The 13,652-nt window shown below is 41.0% G+C and overlaps 1 protein-coding gene across 7 annotated transcripts in view; it reads right to left on the bottom strand.

The window, feature by feature from the left end:
• Positions 1 to 1,003: 1,003 nt before the first annotated feature.
• GALNT11 (polypeptide N-acetylgalactosaminyltransferase 11) overlaps positions 1,004 to 13,652 on the bottom strand; it is a 28,108-nt gene continuing 15,459 nt past the window's right edge. For all 7 annotated transcript variants that reach the window (XM_007433225.3, XM_025169856.2, XM_025169855.2 and 4 more), the window contains 7 exons: positions 13,060 to 13,309; positions 12,284 to 12,401; positions 11,204 to 11,356; positions 10,111 to 10,329; positions 7,766 to 7,870; positions 2,903 to 3,040; positions 1,004 to 2,144 (listed from right to left, as the gene is read on the bottom strand). In XM_007433225.3, the coding sequence (XP_007433287.1) occupies positions 2,013 to 2,144; positions 2,903 to 3,040; positions 7,766 to 7,870; positions 10,111 to 10,329; positions 11,204 to 11,356; positions 12,284 to 12,401; positions 13,060 to 13,309 (1,115 nt within the window). In that variant the 3' untranslated portion in view covers positions 1,004 to 2,012. The remainder of the gene's footprint in view (positions 2,145 to 2,902; positions 3,041 to 7,765; positions 7,871 to 10,110; positions 10,330 to 11,203; positions 11,357 to 12,283; positions 12,402 to 13,059; positions 13,310 to 13,652) is intronic.

Here is a 13,652-nt window from a genome sequence, read left to right as displayed (position 1 = left end):
GACATTCTTACCAGCTATATAACCTGCTCTATTCTTTGGAATAAAAAAAAGCCTATTTGAGATCATTATAGCCCTCTCTCTCAGAGCTTTTGATCATATGAACATACCACAGTTGATTCTGCAAACTCTTACAGGTAGTCCTCGCTTAATGACTGTTCGTTTAGTGACCATTCAAAGTTACAACAGCACTAAAGTGACTTGTGACCGGTGCCTGAAGTTATGACCATTGCAGTGCCCCCTGCGATCACGTAATTGTGATCCGGTTGCTTGGCAACCAGCTCACACTTATGACGGTTGCAATGTCCCGGGGTCACACAATTGCCATTTGCGACCTTCCCAGCTCGTTTCTGGCAATCAGTGGGGAACGTGGTGTTCGCTTAATCACCATGTGCCTTATTTAATGACCACAATTCACTTAATGGCAGCAGTAATTCGCTTAACGATCACAGCAAAAAAAGGTCTTAAAATTGGGTCCAGTCACGTGATTTGCTTAATGACCACATCGCTTAGCGACCTAAATTCTGGTCCCAATTCTGGTCATTAAGTGAGGACTACCTGTATTAGGTAACCTGATAAACAGAGGACTAGGGAGAGCTTTCTACCGCAAACAGAATGGCTGGTTTCACTAAAATAAAATCAAAAGTACTGTTACAAAAGTTACAACCATAAACAGGATAAGTAAGGTTCCCAAGTATTTAATGTACACTAGAGACCAATGGGACAGTTGCTAATATGAGTGTCAATAACACCTAGTGTTAATAATAAAAAATGCAATACAAAATATATAAAAATTGATACTTGTTTTCTCTCCATGAAACTGCAAAGATAAATCATAAGCATTTTTGTAGATGTAATACTCCCTATGCTGCCTGATTTGTAAAAAGGAATATAAGAATCTTTTATACCTCTTGCAACACCAACATCCTTAAAACGTGCCTTAAACCTGCACTGCATAAATTAAGGACCAGGTTTCCCAATGAAAGTTTTTGGTCCAAAACCAAAGTCAAGCTTCTCACCAATATTTATTTACGTGTATCAGTAACTTTTAAGCACTTAGCAAAGTTTTTTTTTTCTTTAAACCCCTTCACAGAGAAATGGGGAAGTACCAGGTATGGCAAAAATCAAGCAACGTAATTCGTATCAAGCAACGTAACGTTTCGTATTGTGGCATTCCAAGGTGCCTCGCAAGAACAGAAAGGCCGTCCCTCCCTGCATAAGCCACTTGCTCTTTGCCCCTCGTTTATTAATCATCCTCTAACACAGTCTCTCTCAACCTTAGCGACTTTAAGATGTCGGCACTTCAACTCCCAGAATTCCTCAGCCAGCGTGAGAGAAACATTGCTCTGAGACTACAGCTCCTCCACTCATATTCTGTGGGCTTCCCTGAGGGTTCCCTGGCACACAAGAGAGCCTTTGGGGGGTGGGGGAGCGTTGGGGGCTGCCTTGGAGCAGACATGCTACTTGGATGGTCTCCAGAGTCATCAAAATGACATCCTGAACTAGTTTAAATATTACAGGACAAATGACAGATGCACAATTAACCATTACGTTAAAATTAATAAAATTATTTACAAAAAGGGGTAAGCTAAAACATACTTTTTCCCAGATCAGTCAAATAATTCCAGCTATCAGTTCAAATGAAAAAAAAAAGAGTACCATAATACTTCTGCAAGAAATACTGGCAGAACAAGGTAGGTTTCTGACCATTTAGGCCCACTTCATTAAATGCATTCGCTAATTTAATTACACTGTCCTAATGATTACTCCGAATATTTCCATATACTGTTGAACTCCAAGGAATGTAACCGCACTTCTGCTCATGCAGAGAGACTGGGGAAGGAACGCGACAGCTTCTATTCCGCTTGAATACTGCAGACCTTTGTGATTTCTAACCATCCCTAAAATAGTTTCCTTTAAACGTTCGGGGATGGAAATAGCAGCAAGGACTGCCAGCCTTCCAGAGGCAGCTCGCTAAGAGGTACTGCGGAAGTGGGCATTCCTTGAGGCGGCACTCAGCTCTCCAAACGCCACTGCTGAAGGGGGGAGCCGTCGCAAATGGCCATGCTGACGTAGCCTTTGAGATTAAGTGGATCAGCCACCTTCATGCACTGCCCAACCGACACCTGATACAGCCGATTGTTTTTCTGCAGAGAGAGAAGGAACAGGTGAGACAAAACCCTTCCAAACCTATTTTTGCAGCAGGTCATTCCTGTCGGCAGCCTCATAGGATTACTTAGGGGCTCCTGGGCCAGCTCCTGTTTAATATTCCAGTCTGAATGAACTAAGATTTATCAAAACGATTATTTTGACATCATCATGGCAGCATAAAAAAACCAACTTCAGATACATATTCCAAGCTTTTCCCTTTCCCCATGTAAACCTACTCATCCAGTTTTTACAGGCACAGATTGTTATTGACACACCTTTCATTCTTCAACAAGTAGATTTTGCTTCTATAAATTTATTAGTCAGCAATAAAATTAAAATACCATGTGGGAATTTCCGCTTCACGATTCCAGATTTAGACCATGACCACTTCGTATTAGTGAGTGAAGCCTAGGCACTTTTATGGCATCGTCCTACCCCCAACGGAAATTAGTAATAACACCACAATCAAAATATCAGTGTACTGAAAAACAAGGATCTAAGCCTTCAAAAACCTCAAACTGGACAAAACCTATTCTGTCCATGGGGCGCATTCCTAATTGGAGGCCTTACCTTGTGAAAGATCCATGGCCAGGTTAAGGTTACAGCTGTGCAGTCTCATGAATATCTAGTTTTCTCAACAGTCTCTGTGAATGGGAACTAATCCATGCATAAACAGACAATTCTGAAGCTTACATAAACTTAATGAGAGCTAGACCTTACAGACTGAAATTCATCCTGGCCAAAATTCACTTACCCCAAGTACCCACTGCTGAGATCCTCCTGACCCGTGGCATTTCATAAGGCGCGGTGGATCGGAAGTGCGAGTTTCAGATACATCCAAGCACAGGAGGTTGTTTAAGATCAGCTCATGATCTTCATTATAAACCCATACCTAAGACAACAGATTATGAATATTTTAGGATAATTAGGAATCAATGAGTTAAAGATGATTTAACTCCTAAAGTGAGAGACAACCATATACACCTCTCTTCCACTGTGACGGTATCTTCACCACATTTTCATGTCCTGCTTATGTTTTCCCCCTTAGAGCAAAACTTACTATTCCTTACTACAATTTTATTAAGATTACATGACATTGGCTACCCAAGGAAATTATGCAATTAGCAAACCAACCAAGTCACTTCTGCTTCTGTGACCCTTTCCCACCATCCAGATGGAATGGCGAGAAATACTCTAATACAGAAATAGCTGCTGTTGAACAGGAACAGAGCCTACTGAAATAGCTTGGTTGGCAGGTTCGTGTTTCCAAACTGATACTTTTTACCATTAATTAATAAAATTAGTTGTATATTTTTAGAATTTACAGATACACACACTGAATGAAAGGGCAGTGTAGTAAGTTGAATATACACCAAGCAAGTAACAAATAGTGTCGTATCAAGTCTGCTTCTGTTTGGATGACCACAACAGCCCCCCCCCCAGCCACTTGTTTCCATCTGTTTGTTTTATAGGCATATTTCCAGCTTCATTAGATTTGTTTCACGCAATACTTAAGTTCAGATCACCTTTCCCCAACCTGATGTTCTCCAGATGTGCTGGACTCCAATTCCCATAATCCCACTCAGCATGAGTTGATTCAACACATCTGAAAGGCAACTAATGGAACAAGCTGGAAATGTGATGCTATACAGAACACACCTTTACCTAAGACACTGTTCTATATTTAATCTATAGTAGTTGATTTCTGAAATAGTGAAAGGATTCCAGAAAAAATGGAATTTAAAAAGTGGTTTATTTCCTCACTTGCTACAGAATAGCTCGGTTTGCGCATAAATGTAAGCCAATCTACAGATTATGGTTTGTATTTGTCCACACAGTGCAAACTAGCTTGTAAGTTTGGCTGTAACAATAAACATTTAAACCTAACAGAAAGTCCATGAGTGAATAGAATGAATTATGACCTAAAAGACTAATTTCAACACTTGAAAAAAATCAATGGCCCTTCTTTGGTGTATCAGTCACCTCTTTTTCCAACAGAGCACAGAAGCCACATTCTTTGACAGCACAAAAGAACTTATAAATTCCCCACAAGCCCCGGCTTCTCATTACAAGATGACCCAAGGACCAACCGCTTCTTTGCCTTCATCCTTGCAGCCATGCCAAATTAGATCAGAAACGCTCCTGTCCATTTTTTAATGATCTGCATGTTAGCTGCACACAGCTTTAACCATGGCTTACTATAGTTTATTCAGCTGGCTACCTTTCTGTAATAAACCTAAATTGCAGGTTTTTAACCTATGAAACTGTACTCTGGATGGTCAAATCTTGTTCCTCTGTGTGTAAAGAGAGAGAGATGTGCTACACTCAGACTAACATTCGATACAACAGTCACCATTCCTTTTGTGAATATGTGAAATACAGAGAAAAGACTGAGTCATTTTGTGAATAAACGACTGAAATCTGCTGTAACTGCAGATACCTTTCTGGCAACTAATGAATGGCGGTGACAGCTGCTGCACAACCCCGGGAAAAGATGCTGTTTTAAGGGTGTAATTTTCAGAGATATTGCTGACCCAAATAACAGCTGGATCTGCATAGTCATAAGAATAACTTGACCTAAGAAGAAGGCCCTAAACCGTGTTCCTCAACCTTAGCAACTTTAAGATGTGTGGACTTCAACTCCCAGAATTTCTCAGCCAGGATGGGGAATTCTGAAAGTTGAAGTTCACACATCTTAAAGTTGCTAAGGTTGAGAAACACTGCCCTAAACTACTGTATCCAGAATAATTTTCCTCCACCTAGTGCCTCCAGAAAGGCTACAAAATCTAGATTACCCCACAAATAATCCCTAAACCAACAGGCTTCTGCTATCTGGGGATTATGGAATTTACAGCCCAACATGTCTGAAGGGGTCCAAGTTGGGTAAGGCTGGTTCTAGAACATTTATATTCAGGATCAAAATTGGCTACCTCTCAGCCAATCAGGTGCTCTTAGATAGGGACTCTACTACCAAATCTTAGGTGCAGCTCCGATTTAGGGCTACTTTTCCTTTTAAAGACAAAATAAATATCAGCTAGTCATAAGCATTTTCAGGCGAACGATATTCAAATGCGTATTTAAGCTTGTGAGAAATGTTTGAGCCTTTTCCACCTACCTGACAAGGCCAGGCCCTGGGCTGTATTTGCAGAGCATGAAGAGGAGGGAGGACTCACTGGCAAGTTTCCTCGTTCAAAGGGAAACGAGGAGAGTTTTTAGACAAAGCACGGGTCAAGGGAAGAGAGGCTCAGCCTGCAAAGAGCCAGGCAATGCGGCTCTTATCTTCTGGGAAGAGGCTGCGTAACCTTCAGCTGCATGCCTCCCAAAGCAAGAGAAGTACACCTATTGGGCTGGTTTTAATACAAAAAAACCCACTGCTTTCCTTCACAAACCACTTTTTATCAACTGTTGAGAATCCTGAAGGCCAAGGATATTGGCCAAGGATATCAGGATTTTCAAGGAGAGCAGCGGGGTGCTAGGGAGGCAAGACATCTACTTTTCGTCTTCTGTCTGTTGTTGTTGGGAGAAATGACTGCCTAATTAAAGTTAACCCAGATGCAGACAAAATGCCAAGACCTCAAGACATGGTTTGGAAGTAGATGTGCCTGGTGTATAACAAGCCTCTTCTAACCAGTAATCCTGAAGCAAAAGTAGAAGCGATAATAAAGATCTGTAAAAGCGGCAGAAGAATTGATATGCTTATTGAATTACTGCCAAAATAATGAAACAAAGTCTAAGTAGGGTCAAAGATTGTCTCAGGAGTTCATGGTCTCCAGGGCAACCATGGTCCTATTCCCAGTGAGCTCAGCAGTTGGACCTTGGAGGAGGTGGCATCTGATCCGAACATGGAGGATAGTGAATCCCATCTCCTTTGTCATGGCCAGATCACTTGGTTAAGATTGTCAGCAAGGGTGGAAGACCAATCAGAATGGTTTGGCCCAAGTGTTGTGTGGATCTAGTTGGTTTTCAGGATATGCTTGAGGAACTCGCAGCAATCTGGCAGGCAGTTCTGCCATGCACCTCATCAAGCTCTGAAACAGCTTTGGCGAGAACCCTGGATGAGATTGTCCCAGTGGCCTCTCTGGATTGCCTAGGAGCTCCAGAATATAAAGCAACAGAAAAGACAACATGGAGCAATGATGGTGGATGGCAAAAAGTGAATAGGACTGATCAGAGGATGTGCCCACACTCAGGACAACACTGTGGCAATAAAAGTGGTGAGGCAGTCTGTCTTCTCCACTCCTACTGCATCTGCAAAATCACGTCCACGGTCTCTGCTTAGGCATTGTAGGAGGAGAGCTGTGTTAGTCAATGGTGACAAAAAACCAGCAGTCTGGTAGCACCTTTTCTGACTAATGATTATTATTAATTGCCTTTTGTAAGGCATAAGCCAAGCTTTTATGAGCTGCAGTCCCCTTCATCAGATGCACAGAGCAGCTTGACTGATGTAGGATTTGAATTGGGATAAGGCAGTTGGGACAGACTCCTTCTGTCTCTGGAGATTCAAGAAGTAACTTTTTTTTTTTTTAAGTGTGTGGTGCCAGACATCCGGAAGGAAGCAGTGTTAGGTCCTCTCCTGAAAATGCCATCTCTCAGTCTCACTGCATTAATGAATTCCACCAGTCTCCAATCTTCCCTTTCGGGGCAAGAATCTGGAAAAGGTGGTAGGGCAACATTTGCAGAGGGTCCTAGATGAAACAAATTATCTGCATCCCTTCCAGAGTTCAAACCTGAATATAGGGCAGAAATTGCAGTGGTCATTCTGGTGGATGACACTGGTTGGGACTTGGAAGAAATGTGTGGAGTTCCTGGTCCAATTAAGCCTTCCAGAAGTGTTTGACACTACTGACCACAGTATCTTGCTGTACTGCTTGCAAGTTTGGGAGCAGTGGGCACCTCTAGACAATAACAATGGAGGATGAATAGTTAAGCCCTAGCTTTGCTTTCTCCCCCATGCTATTTAACATCTACATAAAGCTGCTGGAAGAGGTCATAGGTCGGTTTAGGGTGAGGTATCAATATTCTGATGAAACACAGTTATGCATCACCATACTAAGCCAAGCCAGAGATGCCGTGGAGATCCTCACCCAGAGTCAGGGACTTTGCGAGACTGGCTGGGGTAAATCAGGCTGACACGGAACCCTAGCAAGGCAGGGATACTGTTACACATTAACAAACTGATAGGATTCTGACTCCTACATAGGATCACCCCACCCGAAGGAGTGGGTCCACGACTTGGGGGACCACCTGGATCCAAAGCTACTGCCAGATCAGCAGACAGAGGCTAGGAGGCCTTTCCCTAGCTTTGGCTACCGTATCAGTTGTGAGCCTTTCTCGAGTAGAATACCTTTGTGACAATAATTCCGGTCACAACCACTTCTAGAATAGACTTTTGCAATGTGTCATACTTGGGACTGTCTTTTAAGATGAGATAGACAGACAGTGTCCAATAGAAAAATGATCTGAATAAACAATGACATGGTGTCCTAGGATATATCTTTTGTTTTTGTACAATTTTGCTGTGAATGATTGAAGTAAAGCAGCCCTTGGAGAAAACAGGAACAGAACATGTCAGAGAATCAAAACTAGCAAAACAAAGCAAGGGCTTAGGAAAACTTGCCTGATTTTTATTACTGTAGTCACATTCTCTGACCACAACAAGTCCTCCTTTCTGACTTGGGTGGCTTTGCGCCACCAGACATTTATTAGTTTGAAGGTGATGCAGCTGCAAGGAAAAGAAACACAAGCACACTGATAAGAGAACATCCAATGTGAACAGAGGTAAAATTTTCAGTCACCTTTCCTTACATTCTTCTATTCTCTGAGGAACAACAAGGAAGGAGTAGAGATTTTTCAAAAATAAATTATCATCTAACATTTCGGCTTCATTTCGCTATGATATAGGACCATAAAATATTTGGCTCATAGTATCATTAATATTTGCCACCATCCTGCTGTGCCAAGAATCTGCTTGGCAAAAAAGACACACTGTATGCAGAGGCACAAGTCTCTCCTTAAAAGCCGTCCCATCCCCTTGTGTGCCACTGCACCACTCTGTCGTGAAAAGCATTACTTCTGGAAGAGGGAACATTGTGAGGACTGTTATTACTGGGTGGCTTTAAAACATGATGATATAAATATAAATAAATAGCAGGCACACTGATTGTATTTTTTAAAAAATCAGTCTTACAAACCAATTTCCATCCCCACAGGACTTTATACTGAAAGTACAGCGGTCATAGTCCAGCACAGACAGAATTAAATTTAACACAGCCAAACACAAACCATCCTACAGGTAGTCCTCGCTTAACAATCGTTTGAAGTTATGACAGTGCTAAAAAGTGACTTATGATCGGTGCCCAAAGTTACAACCATTGCAGCACCCCCACAGTAACGATTGCGATCCGGGCGCTTGGCAACCAGCTCACACTTACAACGGTTGCAGCATCCAGAGGTCATGTGATCACCATTTGCGACCTTCCCTGTTGACTTCCAACAAGCAAAATCAATGGGGAGCCGCGTGATTCACTTAACAACCGCAGTGATCCACTTAACGACCGCTGCAAAAAGGGTGGTAAAATCGGGTCTGGTCACATGATGATTCGCTTCACTACCACATCACTTAGTGACCTAAATTCCAGTTCCAATTGTGGTCGTTAAGCAAGGACTAGATATATTGGCAGTACTGGGGAGGGAGATGGGATGAAACAGAGTTAATTATGGGCAAGCTACACAACCCTGTAGGACTGCTTTGTTTCTCAGGGTATATAAGCATCCCAAACGGATTGATAATATTTTACATAAATTCAACTTAAATAGGGGAACAGAAAGGAAGTCTTTGTGTTCTGACCCATCCATCAGCTAGAGGGCTAAGGGATTCTAGTTTCATGTAAGGTAAGAGGAGAGCCATGTTAGTCTATGATAGCCAAAAATTGGAGTCTGGTAGCACTAACACATTTTACTGAAAGTCATTCACTTTGATTATCTATAATCAAGTGGCCTGCATGGTTAAAATGCTCTGATACCATTTTGTCCTTTTTTTCAGTCCTGATGTCAAACTTATGTCCAGGATTCTCGATTCCCTACAAGATTATGGCAGCCATTACCTTAATTGACTTAAAACAGATACTTAATAAGCTTATGGAAGACTGACTTAGGACTGCTGTAATAGCTACATGAGTAGAGCTACTGTATTTGGAGACAGTACTTCTAAATATGAGTGGATAGTGGACAAGAAAACAGGAAGAGCTCAATATTTTCAGAAATCAACCACTGTAACAAAGCACAGGCATTTTTTAGCAAGATAGGGGTTCTTGTGCTTTATAGTGTACTCTGCATAGAACTTACGATTAAAAAGTCATCAGCTTTAGAGCACCGTTGCTGCTACAAAAGGAATCGTTTTGATTTCTGCTGATTTCTAAAGTTTTACATAGCACCCTTCTAGATATAGCTAAGAGAAGCTGCAGGCTCAAGGACTAGCAGTAAAAAGCTGAATGTGCTAATGTGTATTTTTATCCTGGAAAACAGGACAGAGCTCTAGCTGTATCATATTGATCCAAAAGGGAGAAAATGTTAGGCAAGCTACTTGTCTCTTCAGACGGGGCAGCCAAAGCTGATAGGCTGGCTCCTATAAAATGTCCTGTCACAACTAGATTAAAAAGCAACTGACCATTCGGTTATGATGTACCTTCTCCCCTTTATAGTTTTTATTACAGACTGCAGAAGACATTCAAAAAGATTAAATACTGTTTACCTACACAGAAACTAAACTACATAACACTCATACATCTTTATTCAAATCACTGTGTCCTATTACAGATTTTCAAACCAGTTCTTATTTTAAAGCTAAACTGCTATATTGTACTAATATAATTCCTTTTACTTCAAATACCACTTTATAATTTTCACAGCTACATTTTTAAGAGCTTGGATTTAAGCATCTGAAGAGTCAGAACAGCACCTTACCCTTCCTCGTTGCAGTGTTTTTGGTCTCTTCTGCCCTTTATTGAAAAAAACTGGAGGCTGTACCTTTGCATTGGGCCCAGAAATTTGCATCTCTGGATATACATTGTCTAAATACCATTTAAATGATTTGCAGTTCAATTTTTTTCTCAATTCCACACGGTCAGTGATATTTCCATAGTTCCTTGTTCTTAGTTCTGGACGTAGGGCAAAATACTGTTCCTGTTCAAAAGAATTGAAGACCATGAAGAGAATAACAGTTATTCTAAACTAGAATCTACATACATGTAGTCCTCACTTAATGACGGTAACTGAGACTGGCAGCTCTGTTGCTAAGTGTCATAGTCGTAAAGCATGTCATCACATGACCATGCCAACTTACGATGGTAGTTGCAGCAGTTCTGGTTGTGGTCGTTAAGCGAATCCTGCACAGTCATTAGGTGCAATGCCACGTGATCACCATTTGCAAACTCCTGCTGGCTTTCCCACTGACTTTGCTTGTCAGAAGCCAGCAGTGAAAGTTGCAAATGATGACCATGTGACTGCGGGATGCTACAACCATCATAATTGTAAGCCAACTGCCAAGCACCCGAATCACGATTATGTGATTGTGGGTATGCTGTGGCGGCTGCAAACAGAGGACCAGTTGTAAGTCTCCTGATTCAGCACATTGTAACTTCAAACAGTTGCTGAACAAGTGATTGTTAAACGAGGACTACCTATAACAATTCCTACCTATAATGGGGGAAAACCTGATTTCTGTGAGCTATATTTTCAAATTCTTCTCTGGCTAAAAATTACATAGTACAAAACTACTGAGAAAATGTAAGGTTTTATATTGTGTTTCCATCACTTATGCCCCTGTTCCTTTCCCATATGACATTTGTCCAAATTTCCAGACACAGCCCAATGATCAAAAGCACTAATGCCTTGAAAACAGAGGCTACAATAATACTTATTTCCTCCAACAGCAAACATCAACAGATCTTTCAGGAATGTGGCCCCAATTCCTGGGTTCTTCTCTTGGCCCCTTCACTTGTATACTCAGGTATAGCTGCCCCTCACCCGGTAATAATTACAATTGTGGCAGCCTTGCCTTATATTCATCCATCCACACATGGGCTAGGCGTAAAGAATTGTGTGCCATTGTGTCTTGCCCGCCTGGAGAGCCATAGGGACGTCTTTTACGGAAGATGTGGCCTACTCTGGAGCAAGGGATGATGAGAAGTTTGCCTCCACACATCCAGATCTGTTCGGAAACAGAAGGACTTAGTAAAAATATTTTTACTGAAGACAGGTGATATTAGGTACAGGATCTAGTTTTTAAATAGGTTTGGTTATTTGCATAACTAAGGATTACATCTGGATCTTCTTACTAGTTGAATGATCTCATTCAGTATGACGACTATCTTCCAAACTTAATGTTCTCCCCCATCCTATTCCTCCAATAATATGGAGCAAAAGCAAGGAACCTTTGAACACTATTACATCCTATAATAAATTACCAAGTGGAGATGTGGATCTCTTATAGTATGCAATCCAATATTTGTTCATTTCCCACAAACTGAAGTTATTTTCATTAAGAAGAGGTTTTATATAACTATTTTACAAGTTATTTTTCAGCTGAATTTCACTGGTGTACCATAATCCACATTGGGACTGAGAACATTTTAAGCAATCAAAGCTTTCTGTACATCATCAAATTGTTTTCACTCCACAAATCTATCAACTGCCTAGATTCAAGCTTTGTCTTTTTGTAACAAAAGCCCCATAAATTGTATGTCTCCCAGTTCTTTATAACAGTTCTTCCTGTTTTCCCCCTTAAATAATATTTCAATTACTCTCACAATAATTTGAGAGTATAATTTCTAATATGCTAGATAAATTTTTTGGTATCTTGCAATGGATGCTTTACCTAAACTAATTTCAGAGAAATTACTGCTCTAGAATTGCTGTTTACCTTTTTGGAGTTTTTTTGGAAGCTAACTTCATCTTGGCCGTGTTCTTTCTAGCTATTTCAAACTGTCAAGAAGCAAAATTCACACTAGTCTTCAAAGCTACAGAAAGTGACCACCCAACAATAATGGGCAAACATCTCCCAATTCTAAAAGTTGCCCGCATCAATTGTCCAAGAATAAAAAAGAACGCCCACTAGCAAATCCAAAAACCAACATACCCGAAATGATATTTCCAGGTTCTCCCCTCCCCAGATGTCCATGCCACTGTCATATTGTCCAAGCACATTGAAATATTCTCTGTCCATTGCAAACAAGCCTCCTGCCATCGTGGGGGACCTAAGATGAAAATGAAAACTTTTATCAAAGCCAAGCCCTTCCATAAGTGGAAGTAAGAAAGGGAAAAAGCAGAACTGATTTGAGGTGTATATATTTATGGATATATTGTATTTGAAACCCTGGCGACAAGAGGAAGGGAAATGTTTCCTAGGTCAAGAAAATATTTAAATCTAACCAAGTGGGAGAGGCAGCATTCCCCCATACTCTTCCTATGCTATGGTTTCATAAGGTGGCAACAGAGGGCGAGGTCTTGTGGCCCTATAAACTTAATAGATGAAATGAAGGTAGGAGTTGGCCTTAGTCAAACCAAAAGAGAACAAATTTTATAGCAGCTATTATTTACTTAACAAGTCTAACTGTTCATTAACAGCTTTCTTAGAAAAGGAATTATTCCAGAGTTCTGGCTTCAACTTACTAAACTGAAGCAGTTTCCCTGGGAATGCATGTGGAGATTAGAGAATAAATATCGAAGATACTGGCATTGTCTTCTCTCCGCTCTTCATTTTAAAATTCCATATAAAATTAAATGTCTGTTGTTTGGCATGACAAGGTTATTATATTTTTATCCCACCTTTGGTTGAAGGAACTCACAATACCCCTTTTCTAGTTTTAAGTGAAGCTGAAGTGCTCTTCAGTGTGTGGTCCTGGCATATCTTACTTGATTGGAGCAATGGCTTGTTCAGGTCCTTCCAACTCCGACAAAGGAACAAGATCCCATTTAAAGTGAAGGCCCCAGTTGAACCCTCCACGGACAACAGGAGAAGAGCTATATGTAAGTGTGTCTGCACTGATGATGTCAATCACAGGACAAACCACTGTTTTGCGTGATTCCTGGATGGGTGTCAGCAAGGGCTGCAACCACAACTCATTCACTTCACAGTGACTGTCCAGAAACACAAGCACCTTTCCTGAGAAAGTAAAAGCACAAGAGATACATGACATACAGTAGACAAGAGACTACACTACCCAGAAGCCCTCCTGAGAACATCATTAGCTCAAGAGTCTTCCTTCACACAAGATCCTATTGCTCTGAGAGGGAATGATTATGACATATTTATATCTCGCACTTTTCAGCATGAATAAGAGAAACTCAGAATGAACACTGTGAGTAACTGATAGGAGAAGAAAAAGCGGGTAAAAAACCCCCAAAATAAATGGGAAGTTATATTGAACCGGAAGTCTGAGTGAAATTTGTTCAGTTAGACGTATTTCCATATGTTTTCCCTTTGGTGGATACCTCTAGGTCCAGAA

Source organism: Python bivittatus, unplaced genomic scaffold, assembly GCF_059951505.1.
Source record: "Python bivittatus isolate LINGU-HERP-01145 unplaced genomic scaffold, Pbiv_v1 ctg000610_np1212, whole genome shotgun sequence".
Lineage (NCBI taxonomy): Eukaryota > Metazoa > Chordata > Lepidosauria > Squamata > Pythonidae > Python > Python bivittatus.
The sequence above is the reverse complement of the archived record's forward strand: the minus strand, read 5'-3'. Positions and strand labels throughout refer to the sequence as shown.